Source organism: Symphalangus syndactylus, chromosome 22 (assembly GCF_028878055.3).
Source record: "Symphalangus syndactylus isolate Jambi chromosome 22, NHGRI_mSymSyn1-v2.1_pri, whole genome shotgun sequence".
NCBI lineage: Eukaryota > Metazoa > Chordata > Mammalia > Primates > Hylobatidae > Symphalangus > Symphalangus syndactylus.
Window position 1 is genome coordinate 27,293,155 of NC_072444.2, and position 26,199 is coordinate 27,319,353.

General features: G+C 45.2%; 1 protein-coding gene and 1 pseudogene across 1 annotated transcript in view; both read right to left on the reverse strand.

The window, feature by feature from the left end:
* Positions 1-5,675: 5,675 nt before the first annotated feature.
* The window catches only part of SLC25A33 (solute carrier family 25 member 33), a 42,087-nt gene continuing 21,563 nt past the window's right edge, over positions 5,676-26,199 (reverse strand). The window contains exons 3-7 of the mRNA XM_055261884.2: positions 19,635-19,712; positions 16,613-16,713; positions 13,289-13,355; positions 8,181-8,461; positions 5,676-6,149 (exon numbers count right to left, since the gene is read on the reverse strand). Coding sequence (XP_055117859.1) covers positions 5,947-6,149; positions 8,181-8,461; positions 13,289-13,355; positions 16,613-16,713; positions 19,635-19,712 — 730 coding nt within the window. The 3' untranslated portion in view covers positions 5,676-5,946. The remainder of the gene's footprint in view (positions 6,150-8,180; positions 8,462-13,288; positions 13,356-16,612; positions 16,714-19,634; positions 19,713-26,199) is intronic.
* LOC129472345 (large ribosomal subunit protein uL6-like) lies at positions 9,783-13,277 on the reverse strand (annotated as a pseudogene).

Genomic DNA, 26,199 nt, shown 5'->3' on the forward strand with positions numbered 1-26,199 from the left:
AACACGGTGAAACCCCCTCTCTACTAAAAATACAAAAAATTAGCCGGGCGTGGTGGCGGGCGCCTGTAGTCCCAGTTACTCGGGAGGCTGAGGCAGGAGAATGGCGTGAACCCGGGAGGCGAAGCTTGCAGTGAGCCGAGATCGCGCCACTGCACTCCAGCCTGGGCGACAGAGCGAGACTCCTCCAAAAAAAAAAAAAAAAAAAAAAAGATAGAAAAAGAAAGGAAGGAAGCCAGCCAGATCTGGAGTTATTGGCATAGATGGATGATACACTGTTTTTAAAAAGCAACATGCAGGCAGGGCGCGGTGGCTCACACCTGTAACTCCAGCACTCTGGGAGGCCGAGGGGGAGCGGATCACCTGAGGTCAGAAGTTCAAGACCAGCCTGGGCAACATGGTGAAACCCCGTCTCTACTGAAAATACAAAAATTAGCGGGGCGTGGTGGTGCACGCCTGTAATCCCAGCTACTCCGGAAGCTGAGGCACAAGAATTGCTTGAACCTGGGAGGCGGAGGTTGCAATGAGTCAAGATTGTGCCACTGCACTCCAGCCTGGTGACAGAAGGAGACTCCTTCTCGAAAAAACAAAAACGACAACAAAAAAGCAACATGCAGGCCGGGCACATGGTGGCTCACGCCTGTAATCCCAGCATTTTGGGAGGCCGAGGCGGGCGGATCACAAGGTCAGGAATTCGAGACCATCCTGATGAACATGGTGAAACCTGGTCTCCACTAAAAATACAAAAATTAGCTGGGTGTGGTGGTGCGCGCCTGCAGTCCCAGCTACACTGGAGGCTAAGGCAGGAGAATCGCTTGAACCCAGGAGGTGGAGGTTGCAGCAAGCTGAGGTTGTGCCACTGCACTCCGGCCTGGCAACAGAGCGAGACTCCATCTCAAAAAAATAAAATAAAATAAAATAAAATAAAATAAAATAAAATAAAATAAAATAGCAACATGCAGATTGATTTTTAAATAATATCCAAAGCTTAAATAAAGCCTTATGTGCTTGTGGGAAGTGGAGAATAGTTAACACTGAACTGCAAACTGATTACCTGATGGTGGGAGGAGATTTGAGAAGAGTCACTGTTTCATTATTGATTTCAGCTAAATTATTAGTTTTTAAAAAGTAAACAGGCCGGGCGCGGTGGCTCACGCTTGTAATCCCAGCACTTTGGGATGCCGAGGCGGGCGGATCACGAGGTCAGGAGTTCGAGACCACGGTGAAACCCTGTCTCTACTAAAAATACAAAAAAAAAACTAGCCGGGCATGGTGGGGGGCGCCTGTAGTCCCAGCTACTCGGAGAGGCTGAGGCAGGAGAATGGCGTGAACCCGGGAGGCAGAGATTGCAGTGAGCCGAGATGGCGCCACTGCACTCCACTCCAGCCTGGGCGACAGAGCGAGACTTCGTCTCAAAAAAAATAAATAAATAAAAAAATAAAAAGTAAACAGAAAATATTTGTATCTAATTACACACTGTGTTCCAGTGTTCTGGTAACTTTTTTATTTTTTTGAGGTTAACATTGTAAACTCTTTGTGGGTAGTGATGGATTGAGGGCAAATGTTTTTTTGCTCCTGCAGCCAGTTCCTCTGTCCACACCTGAATCATGCACATTCACTAGGTGGGAAGGGGGACTGGAGAGTGAAGCAGACAGGAAACCTGGAGGTTCACTTGGGTCTGGACCTCCTCTTTCTTGTGAATATCCCAGCAAAAGCCTTTCCATGAGGTCTTGATACTTTCGCCAGCTACCAGCAAACAAAATAATCATCTAAGGTGTATCTTCCCTCAAAACAGCAGGCATTGTGTTTAAGTAACATTTGCTTCCCAAGGAAGATTCAGTTTGCATGTCCCACCCAAAGGACTCTTTATGTGGCCAATTCTGTTACGTGCATTAGTTTAAGCACACTTTTATCAGCAGTATCATCCATGGATCTGTAATTCTTAAGTAAATGGAATGAAATAGTTTGTCAGATCTTGACTTTGGAGTCAGACCATTTTACAGGCTCAGATGTCCCTCTTGCTCTGTCGTCCAGATTGGAGTGCAGTGGCACGATCCCATGGCTCACTGCAGCCTCAACCTCCTGGGCTCAAGGGATCCTCCCACCTCAGCTTCCCAAGTAGCTGGGACTACAGGTGCATGCTCAGCTAATTTTTTTGTAAAGAGAGGGTCTCCCTATGTTGCCCAGGCTGGTCTTGAACTCCTGGCCTCAAATAATTCTCCTTCCTCAGCCTCCCAAAGTGCTGGGATTACAGGCATTAGCCACCTCGTGGTGGCTCACACCTGTCATCCCAGCACTTTGGGAGGCCAAGGCAGGCACATCACTTGAGATCAGGAGTTCTAGACCAGCCTGGGCAACATGGTGAACTCCTGTCTCTACTAAAAATACAAAAATTAGCTGGGTGTGGTGACGGGCGCCTGTAATTCCAGATACCTGGGAGGCTGAGGCAAGAGAATCGCTTGAACCCGGGAGGTGGAGGTTGCAGTGAGCCGAGATCATGCCATTGCACTCCAGCCTGGGCCACAGAGACTCTGTCTCAAAAAAAAAAATTGTTTTAATTTAAAAAATCTTTATATTAAAAAAAAAAAAGAAAGAAAAAAGCACAACAGGATGACTACAGTCAATAATAATTTAATCGTACTTTTGAGACAGGGTCACTCCTGTCACCCAAGCTGGACTGCAATGGTGCCATCTCAGCTCACTGCAACCTCCGCCACCTGGGCTCAAGTCCTTCATTCTCCTGCCTCAGCCTCAGCCTCTGGAGTAGCTGAGACCACAACACCGCACCCAGTTTTTTTTTGTTGTTGTTTTTTTTTTTAAATAAAGACAGGGTTTCACTATGTTGCCAGGCTGGTCTCGAACTCCTGAGCGCAAGTGATCCTCTGCCTGCCTCACCCTCCCAAAGTGCTGGGATTACAAGCGTGAACCACCCAGCCCTGACATTAATTGTACATTTCAAAATAACAAGAGTGTAACTGGATTGTTTGCAACTCAATGGATAAATGCTTGAAGGGATGGATACCCCATTCTTCATGATGTGCTTATTTCACATTGCACGCCTGTATCAAAACATCTCATGTACTCCATAAATATATATAACTCCTATATACCCACAAAAATTAAGAGAAAAACCACAGGTATTTCCCATTTTTAAAGCTAATGAGCCCCTTTATAGAGGAAGCATCACTTCTTTCCTACTTTGGGTGCCTAAGCAGCTTGCATTTCCATGCCCTGGGGCAGGAGAAGCAGAAAACTAAAATTATAATTGGTTACTATCAAATTTATTCATTCAAGAATGAGTGAAAACAAAGCAATTTCACACCTTCATATTAGATACAATCTTGGAAAACAGGTTTTAATATGGATATAGGAGGATGTTGCTAAGTGCCATCATCGAATATGAATATTAAAATAGGAATGTGAATATTAAAATAAGATGTTACTCTGTAATCCCAGTGCTTTGAGAGGCTGAGGAGGTAAGATCGCTTCTGGCCACTGGTCTGAGACCAGCCTGGGCAACAGAGCAAAACCTCGTCTGCACAAGTGAAAAAACATTAGCTGGGCATGGTGGTACTTTCCTGTGGTCCAAGCTACTTGGGAGGCTGAGGTGGGAGGATCCCTTGTGCCCATGATCTTGCCACTGTATCCAGCTTCAGTGATCGAGTGATACCTTGTTTCAAAACAACAGCAAAAAGCGGCGGGGGGGTGGGGGGTGGTGGTGCCGCGGGTCAGGTATGGTGGCTCCCTCCTGTAATCCCAGTATTTTGGGAGGCCGAGGCAGGTAGATCACCTGAGGTCAGGAGTTTGAGACCAGCCTGGCCAACATGGTGAAACCCCATCTCTACTAAAAATACAAAATTAGCCAGGTATGGTGGCGCATGCCTGTAGTCCGAGCTACTCAGGAGGCTAAGACAGGAGAATTGCTTGAAACCGGGAGGTGGAGGCTGCAGTGAGCTGAGATCGTGCCACTGCACTCCAGCGTGGGAGAGACAGAGCAAGACTCCATCTCAAAAACAAAAAACAAAACTTCTGGAATAGCATTCCTGTCACGTATTGTAAAGTACAGAAGCTTCACTGAAGTCACTCATTTTGACTTCTACATAGTTGTCAGAGCAATTATACTAGAGTCAAGAATCCCAGTTAACTTCCCTTATGACCATATAAAGGTGAATAAAAGAAAACTCAATTTAAATATAACGTGGAAATATCCTCCTTTTAACCCTACCAGAGTGTCTGCAAGTAAACCTGAAACTACAGTGCATAGGTATTAGAAATGAGTATCTTTCTAGATGTTTGAATTGAAAACCAACCTTCATGTACAATATACTCAAATTCCAGTGAAAGAGCTAATGGAAGACTAGGGGTTTTACTTGCCTTCTTCTTGGTATCATCTTTTTGTTCCCTTATTAAATTTGCTTTAAAACCAAGGGGGTAACATCCCGTTTTTTGGTGGTGGTTTTTTTTTTTTTTTTTTTTTTGAGATGGAGTCTCACTCTATTGCCCAGGCTGGAGTGCAGTGGCGCCATCTCAGCTCACTGCAAGCTCCGCCTCCCGGGTTCACGCATTCTCCTGCCTCAGCCTCCCGAGTAGCTGGGACTATAGGCACCCGCCACCACACATGGCTAATTTTTTTAGTAGAGACGGGGTTTCACCATGTTAGCCAGGATGGTCTCGATCTCCTGACTTCGTGATCTGCCCGCCTTGGCCTCCCAAAGTGCTGGGATTAAATTTTTTTTTTCTTAACGTTGAACTAGGATATTTAAACAATCCCAGCGCTTCCTATTAGAATAAAGATGAGCTCTCTGACGGGTGAGCTATAGTCCTATGTTGTGCTCCTTTTCTGCAAGAGCAGAGGTCCAAGAACAGGGCTAAAGACCTCAGTGGGAATGACTGTTCATCACATTCTGGATTCACAGCCAAACAGAGCAGCTGTGCTGTCAACACACTTGACAAGGCAACTGGTCTTAACTTCCGGAACTATATCCAGGAGCCAGGCCACTGATAAACAGTTCTTTAAAAATTCTTGCCTTTGGTTCAAAGTAGGGAGAAAGGGGTAACTTCAGGAAATATAGCTTAAAATATTTGGTGTCAGAAAGTTATATATATGCATCTCAGTAGTCTGAAAGCTTAAATGATCAATCTGCAAGTAATTGGAAGTGTACAAAGGAGAAAAATTGCTGAGAAGTTTGTCCTGGTCCACACATCACCATCAAAATGTGCCACTTTTTTTTTTGAGATGGAGTCTCACTCTGTCGACCAGGCTGGAGTGAAGTGACGCGATATCGGCTCGCTGCAACCTCCGCCCCCTGGGTTTCAAGTGATTCTCCTGCCTCAGCCTCCCAGGTAGCTGGGATTACAGGCACATGTCCGGCTAATTTTTGTACTTTTAGTAGAGACAGGGTTTTTGCCATGTTGGCCAGGCTGGTGTGGAACTCCTGACTTCAGGTGATCCATCTGCCTTGGCCTCCCAAAGTGCTGGGATTACAGGCGTGAGCCACCGTGCCCAGCCAAAATGTGACATTTCTTCCCTGTCTAGCAGTGCAAGATCTTAAAGTCAGATTACAAAACAAATTGTATTCTGACTTTATCATTTTTCTCTGTATTTCTAGGGCAGGTTTATCTGAATTACTTAAGTCCTTTATAGTATAGTGAGCATAAAAGAGGACACAAGCCAAATGTATACTTAAATTAAATAGCATGATTTAATTTAGTTGGTGCTTAACCCTGAATCCTCTTAAGTTAAAAAAAAGTTATAATTAACTATTAACGTTAATGAATTTAAACCTTCCAGAAAGCATGAATCCAAAAGGAAATGTCCAACAGGTGATATGAACCAGATATTTTATGGCCTTTCCTGTTTCAGTCTCAAACATTCTAAACATCAATGGGGAAAAAAAATTCTCTAGAGTTTTTCAGTTTTATTCTTCTAGAGCACAATTTTCTGGCCTGTTACTGAGTACGGTCTTCTAACAGGTATACAATTAACTCATAAGTAGACAACACAATGGCAGTATTTGGGATCTGCCGGATAAGCTGGGCAAAGAGTCCTCTATAAAAGGCGAGGTAGCCTTCTTCCCGGAACACCAGGCGCGCCGTCTGGACAAAAGACTTGTACTTGGTGCCCTCTTCCCGGAGCCTTGTCCTTATGACTTCTGCAGAGAGAGAAAGGCCTACTTTATGCCACATATTAAATGGGGAAAGAATCCACAGCACACAACTTTAAAACTGTCAAGGTTAGGCTGGGCACGGTGGCTCATGCCTGTAATCCCAGAACTTTGGGAGGCAGAGGCAGGCTGATCACTTGAGGCCAGAAGTTGGAGACCAGCCTGGCCAACACAGTGAAACTCCATCTCTACTGAAAAACAAAAATTAGCCAGGCATGGTGGTACACACCTACTACTAGAGTGGCTGAGGAATGAGGATCGCTTGAACCTGGGGGTTGAAGGTTGCAGTGAGTCGGGATTGTGCCACTGCACTCCAGCCTGGGCCACAGAGCAAACAAGACTCTGTCTCAAAAAATAAATAAATAAAATAAAATTGTCAAGGTTACAACTGTGTCTATTTCCCACCTCAGCTGTATTTGGACAGGAAATTCACATAACCTAGAGAGACAATGAAAAATTAAGTTCTTTTTAGAACCTTTTCCAACTCTAGGATTTGGTCAACTATGGATGCTTACACATACACAAAAGTACAAAATAACTTTTTTTTTTGAGGCAGAGTCTCACTCTGTCACTCAGGCTGGAGTGCAGTGGGTACGATCTTGGCTCACTGCAACCTCTGCCTTCCGGGTTCAAGTGATTCTCCTGCCTCAGCCTCCTTAGTAGCTGGGATTACAGGCACCCGCCACCACGCCCGGCTAATTTTTGTATTTTTAGTAGAGACGGGGTTTTGCCATGTTGGCCAGCCTGGTTTCGAACTCCTGATCTCAGGTGATGTGCCCATCTTGGCCTCCCAAAGTGCTGGGATTACAGCAAAATAACTTTTAAGGGGTTAAAAAAAGCTTAGTTTGAATGGGACTTAATGTTAAAATAATTCATGGTTTTCTACTCCCAATTAAGCAAATACTAATTTGTATGAAGTATGGCATTATCTTCAACGAATTCTTTTCTTATACTTTTCAGTTTTCTCCTCCTCCTGGAAACGTTTTCTACTCTGCCCAGCTCAAAAGCCACCCTCTTCTTTTGCCAGCCTTTGCCCACCTGGGCCTCCTTCCCAGACACCTAGAGTTGGACATTTGTCACTCCTGCCCTCACACAGACCTCAGACCCTGGGAGGCATCACTGACCTCTTTCTTCAGATGTCCTTTGGGGTCAGCTTAGTGCTCCAGGACACAAGGGGAACTCAGCGCCTGTTACTGAGTTGACCGTATGCATTTGTCATAGCTGACAGTACAGTAGGCTTATGAAAATGAAACCTGTTTTTCATGGCACAATAAACTAAGCATTTTTTAAAATAAGTAGGCCAGTAGGTCAACAATTCTGTAACTTAAAAAAATAAACTTACCCAAAGTAGCCTTACTTAAGGCTCCATTAGGAATGGAGGCTGAGTGATTTTTTTTTTGAGACAGAGTCTCTGTCGCCAGGGTGGAGTGCAGTGGCTTGATCTCGGCTTACTGCAACCTCCACCTCCTGGGTTCAAGCAATTCTCCTGCCTCAGCCTCCCAACTAGCTGGGACTACGGGCGTGCGTCACCACGTCCAGCTAATTTTTGAATTTTTAGTAGAGACGGGGTTTCACCGTGTTGGCCAGGCTGGTCTCAATCTCTTGACTTCATGATCTGCCCGCCTCAGCCTCCCAAAGTGCTGGGATTACAGGCGTGAGCCACCATGCCTGGCTGAGGCTGAGTAATTAAGTTTGGCTCCCATATTATTATTTTGATTCAAGGACTATTAAATACAATCCAGATTTTTAGCTTCCTTGAAAACAGCAGAAGTTCAGCAACCCAGGGCCTGTGTTTCTGCACAACAAGTTTTGGCTATAATCAGCTGGATTTGAGTAAGGTCGAGTTCTCACCACTCACGTGACCTCCGTCCATGCGGTTAGAGACGTTTTCCTCATGCTCACTGACGTTACCTGCAGGGATCTTGCGCCTCAATGTGCGCCACAGAAGTCTAGATATACCCACAAACAACAAACCTGACAGCTGTTTTACTGCTCTGGAAGAACAAAAGCAAAACATACCGTGTGGATAAGCAATGCAGGAGGCACAGCCCTTAGAAAGAGCAGCAGCTGCCATAAGTCCAAAAAAACTTGTGGAATTTTTCTCAGTCCCATTTGCAGAAGAGGCTAATGGAGCTTCTTTCAGATACTTCTTTAAACTTTCATAAATAGCAAAGCAGATTATAGTTTCGGAAATTCCAGCATACGAGGCAGTTAATCCTCTATAGAAGCCACGAATGCCTTCGGTCTGGTAAACGTAACGAGCACACTGGAGTGTATTCATCTGCTTAGAGCCCCTCACTCTGCGTAAAAGAGACCAACACAGGCTGTTAAGCAGACATATCATCGCGGAACACAGAGACATCACACAGTAGGAGAACGCGTACTGGTCTTCCTTGTGGTGTTAGGATACTTGTTTTTGTTCTCATTCCTGGCTCCTAACTCTCATAGCCCTTGTCTTTTGTTATAATGTGGGGTGTGTGAGGCCACAGGGGCAGCCTCTGACAGTCCCTTGATCTCCTTTCACCTGCCCCAAGGCCATCCTCTAATATCCTTACCTTGTTGGTCTTACTCCATGAGAGTCCCCTCCTATCCCCTGGGGGAAGGAATGCTGCTGTCATGAAGCTTCCAGAAAAACCCAAGAGGACAGCGTTCAGGGAGCTTCCAGAGCTGATCGCATGGAGGCTCCTGGAGGGTGGCCCCCGGGGAGGGTATGAAAGCTCCACGCCCCTTACTCTGTACCTGGCCCTACCTGTCTCTTCTTCTGTATCCTTGCGATGTCCTTTATAACAAACCAGTAAATATTAAGTATTTCCCTGAGTTCTGTGAGCCACTCCAGCAAATTAATAGAATTCAAAGAGAGGGTCATGGGAACCCCAACTTGAAGCTGGTCGTTCAGAAGCTCTGGAGGCCCAGACATGCAACTGGTGTGTGGGTAAGTGGGTGAGCGGGGGGTGGGCAGTCCTGGGGACTGAGCCCCCAATCTGTGGGGCTATCTCCTGGTAGACAGTGTCAGAAGTGAACGAGAGGACACCCAGCTGGTGTCCACTGTTTGGTGTGTGTCGGAAAAACCCCCTACACATTTGGTCACAGAAGTCATCTTCTGTGTCCATGACTGTTGTGGTGTGACAGTGGAGGAAAAACATGGTTTGAGGAGAGTTTTTCCCACATATCTTTGTACTGTTGTCAGCTGACCTCCAGCCCACTGTGAGGCCAGACCAAGTAGCTGGCACACCTGACAGGCCCACAGAATACTAGCTACATCTGTATCAAGAGTCATAGAAACATGTTCATAAAAACATTAGCATTTGACCTAATTTTAGAAAGAGCTGCAGGGAGCAGCAAGGCTCATCACAGAGGAACTACAACTGCAAAACAATCAGGTCAACAATCCAGATAGCTGACCATGGTATGTCTGCTAGATTAAGTCACAAGGCCATGAGACACAGGGAATGCTTTCAGTGGAAAACAGGACTAAGTTAAAGGTAAAGGATGATCACAAGGGCTTGGCGCAGTGGCTCACACCTGTAATTCCAGCACTTCGGGAGGCCGAGGCGGGAGGACTGCTTGAGGCCAGGAGTTCAAGACCAGCCTGGCCAATGTAGTGAGGCCCTATCTCTACAAAAAAAAAAAAAAATAAGAAAGAAAAATAGGAACATTCCAACCTGTTGGTGAGGCTACTTATTAGATTTCTGATCACGCTCGTCTCCAAATAGATTCTATTATTGCTAAATTTATAAAATCATAAAACATCAAAATAAAACAGCAAATGAAAACCTTGAGGTTTAGAGGCTCCTACCCCAGGACATAAAGCATTTATGAACTGTCTGGCTGCAAGGCAGGAGTGAGCCACCGGATGAGCGTAGTCAGGTGTGCACCAGTCACACGTCACAGACCCCTCCGCGCGGGCGCAGACCTGGGGCCTCTTGGGCTTCAGTCTCAGCTGGCCTCTCTCCCTTCTTTATTATCTCCGCATAGACTGTTCTCACTCCTTAGCCGCAGTGACCTAACACAAATCCAACCATGCAACTCCCGTGCTTAAAACCATCCAGAGGCCGGGTGTGGTGGCTCACACCTGTACTCCCAGCACTTTGGGAGCTGAGGTGGGCAGATCATGAGGTCAGGAGATCGAAACCATCCTGGCTAACACGGTGAAACCCCGTCTCTACTAAAAATACAAAAAATTAGCCGGGCATGGTGGTGGGCACCTCCCAGCTCCTCAGGAGGCTGAGGCAGGAGAATGGCGTGAACCCGGGAGGCGGAGCTTGCAGTGAGCTGAGATGCACCACTGCACTCAAGCCTGAGCTGCATAGCGAGACTCCGTCTCAAAACAAAACAAAACATCCAGAGTTTCTCACCCTTGGCACTATTCACATTTGGGGCTAGACCATTCAGTATGGGGAGAAGCAGGCTGCCTTGTAGGGTTTAGCAGCATCCCAGCCTCTATTCACACTAGACACCAAAAACACTCACCTAAGTTGTGGCAACTTCAAATGTCTCCAAACTTAGCTGCTCAATGTCCCCTGGAGGGCACCCCCTACCTCCATCCTCCATTTCCCCTGAGGACCACTGCTCTGATGACTTTCCACTGCCCTCAAAGCCCAACTCCAAACTCCCTTTCAGGCCTGGGAAGGATCGGGCCCCCCTGCTCCTCCAGCTCTATTCTTCCATAACTCCCTTCTCCAGCACAGATGCACATACTACACGCCAACTACACTTCCTGTCTTACAGCTCCCCAGAACTAACCACGCTTTCTTTTCTTTTCTTTTTTTTTTGAGACGGAGTCTTACTCTGTCCCCCAGGCTGGAGTGCAATGGTGCAATCTCAGCTGCAACCTCCAACTTCTGGGTTCAAGTGATTCTCCTGCTTCAGCCTCCCTGGGACTACAGGCACATGACACCACACCTGGCTAATTTTTGTATTTTTTGTAGAGACAGGGTTTCACCATGTTGGCCAGGCTGGTCTCGAAATCCTGAGCTCAAGTGATCCGCACACCTCGGCCTCCCAAAGTACTGGGATTACAGGTGTGAGGCACTGAGTCCGGCCTAACCACGCTTTCTTGCCTCAAGATTTCTACACTCACCTTCTCTCTGCCCAAAGGACCCTTCTCTGCCACCCCCACCTGGCTATTCTTTTTTTCCCAAATCAATGTCTTTTATTGCATCATTTAAATATCACAGATAGGTCTTAGGAATCATCTGGCATCTTGTTTCTGTAGCTGGACAACTCTTAGATCTTATTCATCAGCCTGCTGAACAGTTCCTTTTTCAGAGACATAGATACCATCTCCAAATTTCCTGATATCCTTAACCATTATGGCTTGCTGAATCAAGGCAACTGAAGTTGAAACAAGCTCGATGTCATTTCCTTCAAGGATTAAATTCATCTTTCTAGGCTTGAGATACTGAACAAGCAACACCTGGTCTCATCCGAACCCTGCGGGTGTATTTTTCACCCAAGAAATTTCGGATTTCAACAAGAGACCCATCCTCCTGGGTAACAATATTGGTGGGGAAGTGAGCATACGCAGATCTCATCTTGTAACGGAAGCCCAGTGTTAACACCCTTGATCGTGTTCTGCACATAACTACAAACAGTTCAAACGGTAGCCAGTTCCTTTCTGTTACCCCACCGTGTGGCACCCCAGAGCCTCTTTAGACTGAGTTCTACATTGATGTGACTGAAGTCCCTCTGCAGGGTTCCTCTGGGGCCGTTCACAATAACTGTGCGTCCCTTCAGAGTAATGTTGACATTTTCTGGAATGACAACAGTCTGATTGCTGAGAATGGCCTTCATTCTCACAGTAGACATGGCAAAGCCCACCTGGCTATTCTTAAGACGGGAGTTGGGTGCTGCTGCCTCTGAAGGCCCTCCCAACCTTCTCTCTCTTAACCCAACCTGTACTGGGTGACTCTTGAGGGTCTAGTGGCACCCTCAGCACCCTTATCCCACCAAACTTTAATTATCTTATCTGTGAAGCTGTAAGTTCCTAGAAGAACTTATTTTCATGTCACATTACATTTGTTGAAAACGTCACAGGACACTGTTTATCATTCCTTAGAAATTATGGTAGTTACTGGACTACTGTTATATCTTGTTAATTTAATGTGTTAAAGAGGCATACTACTGTATCACTGGTAAGTGTATTTTTAAAAATCTTATTGTAAGGCCTGGTGTGGTGGTTCACGCCTGTAACCCCAGCACTTTGGGAAGCCAAGGCAGGAGGATTGCTTGAGCCCGGGAGTTGAGACCAGCCTAGGCAACATGGCAAGATCCATCCCTACAAGAAAAACAAAATTAGCTGGGTGTGGTGGCATGCACCTGTGGTCTCAAACTACTGAGGAGGTGAGGCTGAAGCAGGAGGATTGCTTGAGCCTGGGAGGTCGAGGCTAGGTGATAGATGAGGCCGTCTCAATAAGAGAGAGAGAGAGAGAAAAAAAAGAGAGAGAAAAGGAAAAAAAATACATTATTCTACCTGGGAGGCACAGATTGCAGTGAGCCAAGATTGGACCATTGCACTTTAACCTGGGCAACAAGACCCTATCTCAAAAACCAAACCAAAACAAAACAAAACAAAACAAAACAATTCAAAAAACAACATTATTCTAAAAAGGGCCTGCAGGTGTCACCAGACTACCAAAGGAATCCACAGTCCCACAAAATGTTACAAACCCCTGGCTGGAGCTTGAGGGCAGAAGCCTATTATAGCTGAGGGCCTTTGGAGACTAAAATTAGCCCTCTGAGGTCTGAGGATACTCAGTGTTCTGCCTTTACTGTCTTCCCTTTTGAAAGGGAGACCATCTGGAGAACCCACAGCACTTCAACTGGGGTGGGGTCTGCAAAGGAGAGACAGTCACTGACTCTCTGAGACAACAGGCAGAACTGCAGATCAGGGGACACAACCAGAGATATCCCCTCCTTCCCCGTTTGTCATCTCTAGCCCTCATCTGCCCATGATGCTCACAGCACAAACCTCAACGCAAAAGGAATCCTGCATGCACTTAGATTAAGAAAACGAGGAGGAGGGTAGCTAAGGACTCTACATCTCATCCTTAGAGATGTGGAGGAATTGGGGCAAGAAAAAAAAAATCCAAAATATCCTTTCATTAAGGAAGGAACAAATAACTTACTTCTGTTCTAGCTGCATTCGGGTTTTAACCATCCATATAGGATTCATTAAGGAATTTGTGATAAAAGCTGGAAAAAAAAAAAACAGTAAAGGTCAACACTGTACACAGTCAATACTTATTAAAGATGTCTATTATCATATAATAAACTTTGAAATCGGGATTTCAATGGCCTAATAAAAAGACAGTAAGAAGCAGTTGTATTTCTATCCTGCAGAGAGAAGCTTCAGTTTCCCCATTAAGTGTAACATCTATTGGTATTGCTGGATCTAAAAGAAATTTCTCTTAATTTTCTAGAACCCCAGGCCGGGCGCGGTGGCTCACGCTTGTAATCCCAGCACTTTGGGAGGCCGAGGCGGGCGGATCACGAGGTCAGGAGATCGAGACCATGGTGAAACCCTGTCTCTACTAAAAATACAAAAAATTAGCCGGGCGTGGTGGCGGGCGCCTGTAGTCCCAGCTACTCGGAGAGGCTGAGGCAGGAGAATGGCGTGAACCCGGGAGGCAGAGCTTGCAGTGAGCCGAGATTGCGCCACTGCACTCTAGCCTGGGCGACAGAGCGAGACTCTGTCTCAAAAAAAAAAAAAAAAAAAAATTTTCTAGAACCCCTTCTAGCCTTTTCAACCTGTAGGTGGTGTTGTTGATATCTGTGTTAATGTGATTCCTACTGAAAATTGTAACTGTCCTAAAACTCAATTTATAAGCCTCAGATCCAGAAATAATTTAACTTTTAAGACTGATCTGCTTATAGGAACCATTTGGTCAGTAAGCCTTCTCCGTCTCTTTAAAAAAAAAATTTTTTTTTTTTTTCCTGTAGAGACAGGGGTCTCCCTTGTTGCTCAGGCTGGTCTCAATTCTTGGGCTCAAGTGATCCTCCAGCCTCAGCCTCCCACAGTGCTGGGATTACAAGCATGAGCCACCACACCCAGCCAAACCTCCCTCACCTAAACATTGTGAATCATTCTAGGACAACCAAAAAAAGCAACACCATGGTATTAGTCTGACATACGGTATCTCTTCTGTAATACCTCACACCCTCTACAGTGCTGTGGAAGCAGATTAATTTGATACTAGGAAGACACTGGTTGTTTTTTTTTTTTTGAGACACAGTCTTGCTCTGTCGCCCAGGCTGGAGTGCAGTGGCACAATCTCGGCTCACTGCAAGCTCCACCTCTAGGGTTCACGCCATTCACCTGACTCAGCCTCCCGAGTAGCTGGGACTACAGGCGCCCGCCACTGCGCCTGGCTAATTTTTTTTTTTTTTTGTATTTTTAGTAGAGATGGGGTTTCACCGTGTTAGCCAGGACAGTCTCAATCTCCTGACCTCGTGATCCGCTTGCCTCGGCCTCTCAAAGTGCTGGGATTACAGGCGTGAGCCACTGTGCCTGGCTGACAGTGGTTTTAAGAACTTCCTTGAGGTCTGCTTTATTTATCAAGGGTTCTAAGTTAACTTTGCAAAAGTTACAAAACGGATTAATAGTTGTTAGCTTATGCTAACTCACTACTGGCCTATCTTTAAGCGAAAAGCATCCTGTTTTAGAACTCTGCCTTTCCTCCTCAGAGCTCTGTACTACATAGAAATGGCTTCCTTGTATAAAGCAACTTTAATATTTTCTATTCAGGATCGATAAATAATTAGCTATAAATATTCAGACAGGTTGGTCATACTTGTATTTGGAGTAACAACGGCAGACAAAACTGGTGTGTACATCTTACAGACTGGTAGGAGATGCAAATTTTTCGTAAAATGCCAATTTAAGTTCTCTAAAATATCTTTCTAGGCTCGGCGTGGTGGCTTATGCCTGCAATCCCAGCACTCTAGGAGGCTGAGCAGGTGGATCACTTGAGTTCAGGAGTTCGAGACCAGCCTGGGCAACATGGTTAAACTCCATTTAAAAAAAAAAAAATACAAAAAAATTAGCTGGGCATGGTGGCATGCAGCTATAGTTCCAGCTACTCAGGAGGCTGAGGCAGGAGGATGGCCTAAGCCCAGGAGGTGGGGGTTGCAGGGAGCTGAGATCATGCCACTGCACTCCAGCCTAGGTGACAGAGCCAGACCCTGTATCAAAACAAAACAAAACCAATTAAAAAAAAAAAAACCCTTCTGTTTAAATGAACATAGAACTCTATACAAAAGAGCCTTCTCGGCCGGGTGGGGTGGCTCACGCCTGTAATCCCAACACTTTGGGAGGCCGAGGCAGGCAGATCGAGACTATCCTGGCTAACACGGTGAAACCCTGCCTCTACTCAAAATACAAAAAATTAGCTGGGTGTAGTGGCACGTGCCTGTAGTCCCAGCTACTCGGGAGGCTGAGACAGGAGAATCCCTTGAGCCCGGGAGGCGGAGGTTGCAGTGAGCCGAGATCGCGCCATTGCACTCCAGCCTGGGCGACAGAGTGACTCTATCTCAAAAACAAACAAACAAAAAAGCCTTCCTTTCTCTCAGAAATCTATACGTTCATGTTTTGCAAGTACATCCCAGGGAAGAAGCCCTGCTATGGTTTTCAGTAGGAAGTGGAATGGTTCCCTCAAAAGAGAACAGATGCCCTATGAGCTGTCACTGACCCTATTGGAAAACTCCACTGCAAACTCTACACCCTCATTGCATAACCCATAGTTGGGGACAGGAGTGCCAACTGTACACAGGGTGTGTGGGACCCTGTGGGGAATCTGAAGAAAGAAACTCTAATTTTAGAAAATCATCTGATGGGGCGGGCGCAGTGGCTCATGCCTGTAATTCTAGCACTCTGGGAGGCCGAGGAGGGTGGATCACTTGAGGTCAGGAGTTTGAGATCAGCCTGGGCAACGTGGTGAAACCCCGTCTCTACTGAAAATGCAAAAATTAGCCAGGCATGGCGGCAAATACTTGTAATTTCAGCTACTCAGGAGGCTGAGGCACAAGAACCACTTCAACTTGGGAAGAGGAGGCTGCAGTGAGCCGAGATTGCACCACTGCACTCCAGTCCAGCCTGGGTGACAGAGTGAGACTCTGTCTCAAAAAAATATATATATATATCATTTGATGGGCAAACAGGAAGACATGAAAAACCTATGAATATTCCTTTAGAAGAACAAAATACCAGTAGCATGCATAGGACATGTACATTTTGAGGGCAAATAAAGAGCTTTAGTGGTCAAGGAAAATAAAATCAAGTTACAAACCGCTCTCACTCTCCTATCGGTTGTAACATAAAGGTTTAGAAAAACAATTTTAGGTGCAAAGGAAGCAAGGAGCTAATTTCTAATTCCTGGAAAAACTGTTTGGCAGAATGCATGCTTTAGAAAAGCGAGAGAGAAACCCTCTCTTCACTCACTAGGGTAACATACCTGCAGAGCCAGCTGAGAAAATATGCACAATATTGCTGTTAGGCACGAAAATGCCATTAAATTGCTCTTTGGCTTTGGAGTAACATGCAAAGTATACAGCCCTGTTAGAACAAAGAGAACATTATAAAGAAATCATCACAGTGCAACTTTATACGTCCCTCCAGAATACCTGAAAAATTTTTGGAAAATAAAATGGGAAAGACGCTGCCATGTACTGAAAAGCTTGTCCTCGCCTGTGCTAAAACCAAAACCTGCCACAGGCACGTTCAGGAAGCTCCTGTGTGTCCCTCCAGAAATGATTTGGTGATGACAGAGGTGTTCAAAAATAATTGAGGAAAGTGAGATTTGGGGAAGACATCTACAAAGTCCTTTTACATTCTTCGTTCTGGATAAATGCTAATCCTTTAAGCATCAACACATTGGAAGTTTTAAATTTTTTTTTGTTTCTAGAATAGACCACACTTTTTCACCCTGTGCCAAAATGAGAATGTCGAACATCATTTGAACTGTTTTTGGATGACTCAGGATCACACAGGAACAGCCATCACATCATACCTGTGTTTTCATAAAGGGTCCTTCCGCCACCCCCTGCCTTGACTACCGCAGAGTGGTCCCATCACCCTTGTTTTCTCTTCACTTTTCCCCCTGCTGTCTTCCCTCTTGTTGGGGCTGGGAAATAGGAGCTACTTGGGATTTTTCCTGCTCTTTCACCAGCAATGCAGGGAAAATGTTTCTTTCTTCTGCTGGTCAATGAATCAATCATAGAATATATTTTTCAGTTTAGGATCTTAACTGCTTATCATTATCTGTTATAAAAGTCTTCCTTTTCCCCTAATGGGTGAGGCAGCCAGGAATCTGCATCAGGTTACCAGGGTTACACTGTAGGAGCACTGCCTGTGAGCAGCGAGGGCTCTTCTCACTTTATTTACTACAGATGGGCAGTATGTTTCCCATCTATGAATAATGCACACCCCAGATCATCTCACAGACTAGTACTTTCTGTTTTTAAATACATCACAACACATACTTGCTACAAAATTCTAAAGGAACAAAAGCAGTAAAAAAAAGTCTGCCTTTTTACAACACCCCCAGGTGATCTGTGTGTTTTTTTTTTTTTTTTTTTTTTTGAGATGGAGTTCTCGCTCTGTCACCCAGACTGGAGTGCAGTGGCGTGACTTGGGCTCACTGCAACCTCCACCTCCTGGGTTCAAGCCATTCTCCTGCCTCAGCCTCCCGAGCAGCTGGGATTACAGATGCATGCCACCACCCCCGGCTAATTTTTGTATTTTTGTAGAGATGGGGTTTCGTCATGTTGGCCACGCTGGTCTCAAACTTCTGACCTCAAGTAATCCGCCTGCCTCGGCCTCCCAAATTGCAGGGATTACAGGTGTGAGCTACTACACCCAGCTGATTTATGTTTAAATTGGAGCACTGATCTGGAAGAATTCTGTAAGCTTTTGGTCTTCACTCTATATAAGACAACATTCTCATTTTTGTTGTAAGACTTCATTTTCTTCCTTTTTTTTTTTTTTTTTTGAGACAGAGTCTCGCTCTGTCCCCCAGGATGGAGTGCAGTGGCGCTGTCTCGGCTCACTGCAAGCTCCGCCTCCCGGGTTCACACCATTCTCCTGCCTCAGCCTCCTGAGTAGCTGGGACTACAGGCGCATGCCACCACGCCCGGCTAATTTTTTGTATTTTTAGTAGAGACGGGTTTCACTGTGTTAGCCAGGATGGTGTCGATCTCCTGATCTCGTGATCCGCCCGCCTTGGCCTCCCAAAGTGCTGAGATTACGGGCATGAGCCACTGCACCTGGCCAGACTTCATTTTCTTTCAAGTCTCCTGGAGTATGACAAGTTAAGTGTCCTGCCCCTGCCACTCAGTTCCCTTCTCAGGAGGTCCTTTCTGGAAGAAGTTTTTTTGTTTTGTTTTGTTTTTTCTTTTTGAGATGGAATTTTGCTCTTTCACCCAGGCTGGAGTGAAGTGGCACGATCTTGGCTCACTGCAACCTCTGCCTCCCACCGGGTTCAAGCGATTCTCCTGCCTCAGCCTCCAGAGTAGCTGGGATTACAGGTGCCCGCCACCATGCCTGGCTAATTTTTGTATTTTTAGTAGAGATGGGGTTTTGCCAAGTTGGCCAGGCTGGTCTCCAATTCCTGACCTCTGGTGATCCACCTGCCCCGGCCTCCCAAAGTGCTGGGATTACATGGGTGAGCCACCATGCCTGGCCGGGAAGCAGTTTTTAATCTACTTTCCAGATATGCTATTCTCTGTCTCTGTTACTTTTACAATCATACACTGTTATCCTCTCTATCCTATCTATCCAAGAGAACTTTCTGCCAAGATGGGATGCCCTGTATAGGCTCTTCAATACAGTAGCCATTAGCTGCATGTGGAGATTGAGTGCTTGAAACATGGCCAGGGAGACTGAGCAATTGAACCTTTAATTCTGATTAATTTACATTTAAACTGCTCCATGTGGCCAGTGACTACCGTTATGTACTGGGACAGTACAGTTCTGTATATTTCAAACAGGCTTTCAGGGGAAGCCCTGCAAAGATTTGAGGATGTCATTTTATAGAAAGTTAAGTTAAAAGCCTTTACAATTCCTCTGGATCAGTGTTTCTAAGTGCGTTGGAGTCACCTGGGGGTTCTGTTAAAATGCAGATTCTGATGTAGGTCTGGGATGTGCCCTGGGATTGTATGTTTATAACAAGCTCTCAGACAATACTAATGCTGTTGGCCACATGCCATACTTGGAGTAGCAAACACTTAGAGTACATTAATGACAGCAGATTAATTTTCACACTTAAGAATATGAAGAATACAGTAAGTAGAATCTCTTTCTTTCACACACTGAAGACACACCTACAATTCTCAATGACTATTCGCTATGTCCGCTATATTTAGGCAAATCCAACACAGAGAAAGACACTGGTCATTCAGCAGCATCACCCTTTGGTAAGAAAGGACCCAGAATTCCATACTGCTTAGCATGAGCTAGCTGGAAAGTTTAATGCTTACCTTGATGGTGCAACTCCAACCAAATTTGGACCCAAGCCTCTAAAAAGTGACTTTGGTCCCTCTTTCTCCAAGATCGACCTGAATAATAAGAAAAGACAAACCTTTAAAACCCCTCAGGCAAGGCCTATTTAAAATGATAAAGAGTCACCCTTCTCATTAGTTCCTTGAGAGAATAAAATGTTTCGAGAGCTCAAGGTCGACTCTTACCTGATTTGGTTACAATACAGAATGGGAAGGCTGTAGAATACTGCTATCATTAACACAGTAAAAAAACATGCTTCAAAAAGCATCAGACATATTTTCTTTTTCTTTCTTTTTTTTTTTTTGAGATGGAGTCTCGCTTTGTTGCCCAGGCTGGAGTGCAGTAGCATGATCTCGGCTCAATGGAACCTCTGCCTCCTGGGTTCAAGCAATTCTCCTGCCTCAGCCTCCCAAGTAGCTGGGATTACAGGCACTCACACACCCAGCTAATTTTGTATTTTAATTAATTAATTTATTATTATTATTATTATTATTTAGACAGAGTTTCACTCTTGTTGCCCAGGCTGGAGTGCAATGATGTGATCTCGGCTCATTGCAACTTCTGCCCCCCAGGTTGAAGCGTTTCTCCCACCTCAGCCTCCCGAGTAACTGGGATTAAAGGCATGCACCACCACGCTCAGCTAACTTTATATTTTTAGTAGAGATGGGGTTTCTCCATGCTGGTCAGGCTGGTCTTGAACTCCTCACCTCAGGTGATCTGCCCACCTTGGCCTCACAAAGTGCTGGAATTGCAGGCATGAGCCACCACGCCCGGCCCAACACAGGAGGAAGCTGTGCAGTCTGTACTATACAATGAAATCCTGTGAAAGTAGGATGAATATCTGGCAGAGGGTGCCACACAGGGAATAATTTCCTCATCATAGTAAGATCCACCGAGAAACAGGTTCAGAGATTTCTTTTGGATTTACTGCTTCTAACAATCCTATCCTCTAGATCTTTACCTAATGTAGTAGGATCTTACACAGGGATATAAAGAATAGAGCCAGCTCAGTGCTCATACCTGTAATCCCAGCACTTTGGGAGGTCCAGGCAGAAGGTTCACTTGAACCCAGGAGTTCCAGACCAGCCTGAGCAACACGGTATAAACCCCATCTATACAAAAAATGAAAAATATTAGCCAGGTGTGGTGGTGTGTGTCTGTGGTCCCAGCTACTCAGGAGGTTGAGGTGAGAGGATCACTTAGCCTGGGAGGTCAAGGCTGCAGTGAGCCATGATCACGCCACTGCACTCCAGCTTTGGCAACAGAAAGAGACCCCTCGTCTCAAAAATTAAAAAGAAAAAAAAAGTTGGCGGGGGGAGGGCAGAATTTAAGGAATAGAAAACTCTAATAATCTTCATGGACAGGATGATGGTTTTTTAAAACCAAAGCCTAGTATCTCAAGTCCAAAGATTATACCATGACTGCTTTTTTATTTGTTTTTCTTTTCTTTTTGAGATGGAGTCTCGCTCTGTCACCCAGGCTGGAATGCAGTGGCGCAATCTTGGCTCACTGCAAGCTCCGCCTCCCAGGTTCACACCATTCTCCTGCCTCAGCCTCCCGAGCAGCTGGGACTACAGGCGCCTGCCACCACGCCGGGCTAATTTTTTGTATTTTTGGTAAAGACGGAGTTTCACCGCGTTAGCCAGGATGGTCTCAATCTCCTGACCTGGTGATCCGCCTGCCTTGGCCTCCCAAAGTGCTGGGATTATAGGCGTGAACCACCGCGCCTGGCCAACTGCTTTTTCTTTTAAACTTTTTTTTGTGATGACATACACATAATAGAAAATCTGCCACTGTAACCATTTTTTTTTTTGAGACGGAGTCTCGCTCTGTTGCCCAGGCTGGAGTGCAGTGGCACAATCTCAGCTCACTGCAAGCTCCGCCTCCTGGGTTCATGCCATTCTCCTACCAAGTAGTCTCAGCCTACCAAGTAGCTGGGACTACAGGCACCCGCCACCATGCCCAGCTAATTTTTTGTATTTTTAGTAGAGACAGGGTTTCACTGTGTCAGCCAGGATGGTCTTGAACTCCTGACCTTGTGATCTACCTGCCTTGGCCTCCCAAAGTGCTGGGATTACAGGCGTGAGCCACACTGTAATAATTTTGTTTGTTTTGTTTTGTTTTTTTTGGAGATGGAGTCTTACTCTGTCACCCAGGCTGGAGTGCAGTGCTGCGATCTTGGCTCATTGCAAGCTCCGCCTCCCGGGTTCACGCCATTCTCCTGCCTCAACCTCTCCGAGTAGCTGGGACTACAGGCGCCCGCCACCACGCCCGGCTGATTTTTTGTATTTTTAGTAGAGACGGGGTTTCACCATGGTTTCGATCTCCTGACCTCGTGATCTGCCTGCCTCGGCCTCCCAAAGTGCTGGGATTACAAGCGTGAGCCACCATGCCCGGCCCATTGTAATCATTTTTAAGTGTACAGTTGAATGGCATTAAGAACATCCACACTGTTGTGCAACCATCACCACCATCTACCTCCAGAACCTTTTCATCTTTTCAAACTGAACCTCTGCACTCATTAAGCACCAGCTCCCTAGCCCTCCCTCCCGTCAGGCCCTGGCAGCCACCATTCTACTGTCTCTATAAATCTGACAACTCTAGGTATCTCTTATCAGTGGTGTCACATCTTTTTTTGTGACTGGCTTATTTCACCCGGTCTTTGAGCTTCATCCATGTTGTAGCATGTGTCACCATTTCCTTCTTTTTATTTTATTACTTTTTTGAGACAGGGTCTTACTCCATCACCCACGCTGGAGTGCAGTGGGGCGATCTTGGCTCACTGCAACCTCCACCTCCTAAATTCAAGCAATTCTTGTGCTTCAGCCTCCCCAGTTGCTGGGATTACAGGCGAGTGCCACCACGCCCAGCTAATTTTTGTATATATATATTTTTAAATAGAGACGAGGTGTCACCATGTTGGCCAGGCTGGTCTCGAACTTCTGGCCTCAAGTGATCCACGCACCTTGGCCTTACTAAGTGCTGGGATTACAGGTGTGAGCCACTGTACCCACCCAGAATTTCCTTCCTTTAAAAGCTGAATATTATTCCACTGCTGTATACACCATATTTTATTATCCATTCACCCATCGATGGACACTTGGGTTGTTTCCATGTTTTGACTATTATATATAGTACTGCTATAATCATGGCTGTATAAATATTTGTTTGAGTCCTTGCTTTGGATTCTTTTGTGGAATCCAAGTGGAATTGCTGGATCACACAGTAATCCTATGCCTAATTTTTTGAGAAACCACTAGGCTGTTTTCTATGGTGGTTACATTCCCACTTGCGATGTAAAAGGGGTTCCGATTTCTCTATAACCTCGCCAATGTGCTTTTCACAAAAAAAAGTTAAATATTGTTTCTGATTAAAAGTGACTCAGAAAATCCTAAAAGGATTGTATGGAACATTCTTTAGAGGCATTTTTCCGCAGCAACACAGTTATTAAAGTTGGTTAAATTTACTCTCTTCAATGGTTCAATTTCCATGTTATCCAGTAGAATTTACATTGTTATATTATGGTCTTCTCTAATTTAATCTCCTTTTCTTATTGAGGATTTCTCTTTACTAGTAGTACCATCCATTTGATAGCACTCAAGGTTGATGTAGCTCACAAATAATCATATGCTAGTCAAAAGTTAATAGAATGGCTGGGAGCAGTGGCTCACGTCTGTAATCCTAGCACATTGGGAGGCCGAGGCGGGTGGATCACTTGAGGTCAGGAGTTCGAGACCAGCCTGGCCAACATGGTGAAACCCGTCTCTACTAAAAATACAAAAACTAGCCAGAAATCGCTTGATCACGGGAGGCAAAGGCTGCAGTGAGCCGAGATCATGCCACTGTACTCCAGCCTGGGCAACAGAGCAGGACTCTGTCTCAGAAAGGAAAAAAAAAAGTTAATAGAATGTTTTACCTTCATTACAACACACAGAAGGTATGATGAAAAGATCTTTCACTTTATAGAAAAGATGTTCCTATAAAGTTAATAGTAAAGTAAATCCTGTCAATTCTATTTCTACCTTTTCCACTTTCTCCACAGGGAAAGTTTCCCAAATTTAGCTGGTTTTTGGTGCAAAAGAGGTACAGCTGACATTCTGGTCCACAGCATACTGGATAATGTTAAAGTTTCATCTAGCAGCTCTCCTTCCTCAGATCACTATGTGACTTTTCATGCTCTAGATTCTCTGAATGTATAAAGTAAATAGAATTTTGAATCTTAGCTTCTCTTCTCCTAATTTTTGGATGTTTAAAATAAAGAATATCTGTACCTTCAAGAGCTAGTAGTAGGCTAGCAATTAGATGAAAAAGAGTGGAAGGAAAAAAGTAAAACTAGTCTATTCACAGACGGCATGATCTTTTGTTGAAATACTAAAGAATCGGCCAGGCGCGGTGGCTCATGCCTGTAATCCCAGCACTTTGGGAGGTCAAGGCGGGCGGATCACGAGGTCAGGAGATCGAGACCATCCTGGCTAACACAGTGAAACCCCGTCTCTACTAAAAATACAAAAAAAAAAAAAACTAGCCAGGCGTGGTAGTAGGTGCCTGTAGCCCCAGCTACTCGGGAGGCCGAGGCAGGAGAATGGCGTGAACCCAGGAGGTGGAGCTTGCAGTGAGCCACTGCACTCCAGCCTGGGTGACAGAGAGAGACTCTGTCTCAAAAAAAAAAAAAAGCTATTATTTTAAAAAGTAGCCACACTTTAGTCCAATTTATATAATTTTTTTTTTTTTTTTTGAAACGGAGTTTTTGCCCTTGTTACCCAGGCTGGAGTGCAATGGCGCGATCTCGGCTCACCACAAACTCTGCCTCCCGGGTTCAAGTGATTCTCCTGCCTCAGTCTCCAAGTAGCTGGGATTACAGGCACCCGCCACTACGCCCAGCTAATTTTGTATTTTTAGTAGAGACAGGGTTTCTCCATGTTGGTCAGGTTGGTCTCAAACTCCCTACCTCAAGTGATCCACCCACCTCGGCCTCCCAAAGTGTTGAGATTACAGGCATGAGCCACTGTGCTTGGCCCATTTATATAATTAAATTACATAAAAATATTATGCAGAGACAGCAGTCTTTTTTTTCTAATCAAATCATTTTCCTTACTGATAAGTGTTAAGCCCAGGCCCTTTTAAGTGATCCCATATAACCTCTGCCTCCTGGGTTCAAGCAATTCTCCTGCCTCAGCCTCCTGAGTAGATGGGATTATAGACGCCAGCCACCACGTCCTGCTAATTTTTTTTTTTTTTTTTTTTGAGATGGAGTCTTGCTCTGTCGGCCAGGCGAGTGCAGTGGCTGCATCTCGGCTCACTGCAGCCTCCGCCTCCCAGGCTCAAGTAATTCTCCTTCCTCAGCCTCCTGGATAGCTGGGATTACAGGCGTGCACCACCATACCTGGCTAATTTTTGTATTTTTAGTAGAGATGGAGTTTTACCATGTTGGCCAGGCAGGTCTTGAACTCCTGACTTCAGGTGATCCGCCCACCTCAGCCTCCCAAAGTGCTGGGATTACAGGTGTGAACCACCATGAGTATTGCCTTTTTTTTTTTTTTTTTGAGACGGAGTCTCGCTCTGTTGCCAGGCGAGTACAATGGCACGATCTCAGCTCACTGCAACCTCCACCTCCCGGGTTCAAGCAGTATTGCTCTTTTAAAAGATCGAGCTCTCTGAACTAAAACCTCTCTCAAGTAATACCTTGAAGTGGCCTATACTTTATAATATAGCACATAATCAAGACTTTCAAATGCTAAGTGTATCACGAAATTGTGTAAAGTTTAGATCTTCTTTGTGGTCCCCATTAATGTACCCTGTTCAGCTTCAGGAGTCATTTAAACACAATTAAGGGAATCTCTGGCTCCAGGAAGCCTGAAGCCGCTCATCCATAATGCAGTAGTGAACTCGTGTCCTCAACTGACTCAGGCCTGTTAAGAACTTAAGAAAGGCGGTCTCCATAGTTACACACAATAACAGTTGGCAAAAAGCCAAATCTGTTACATAATCCAAACTTCTAACTAGCTTGATGTTTACAAAACTTTTCTGGAACAATTAAGATCCTACTATAAATGGTATATTTCAGCTGCAAAATCAAGCCCAGAAGGATCCAGACTCATTTTCCCATAGTCACAAACTTTCATTTAGGAAAAAAAAGGGAAAAAAAAAAATCAGGGTCTTGTTTGGAGCATTTTATTCTCTTCACTAGTTTTATATCATAATATGCATACCACAGACTAATCCAAGACAAATGTCTCATCTGAACACTGCAGTTCCTAAAAGATAGACAGGAGATCACTAACGTTACTTTTCAAAGATGAAAAAGGCACTTGAAAAAACAAAAAGAGGGCTGGGTGCAGTGGCTCACACCTGTAATCCCAGCACTTTGGGAGGCCGAAGTGGGCGGATCACAAGGCCAGGAGATCGAGACCATCCTGGCTAATATGGTGAAACCCCATCTCTACTAAAAATACAAAAAAAAATTAGCCGGGCCTGGTGGCACGCGCCTGTAGTCCCAGCTACTCAGGAGGCTGAGGCAGGAGAATCGCTCGAACCCGGGAGGCA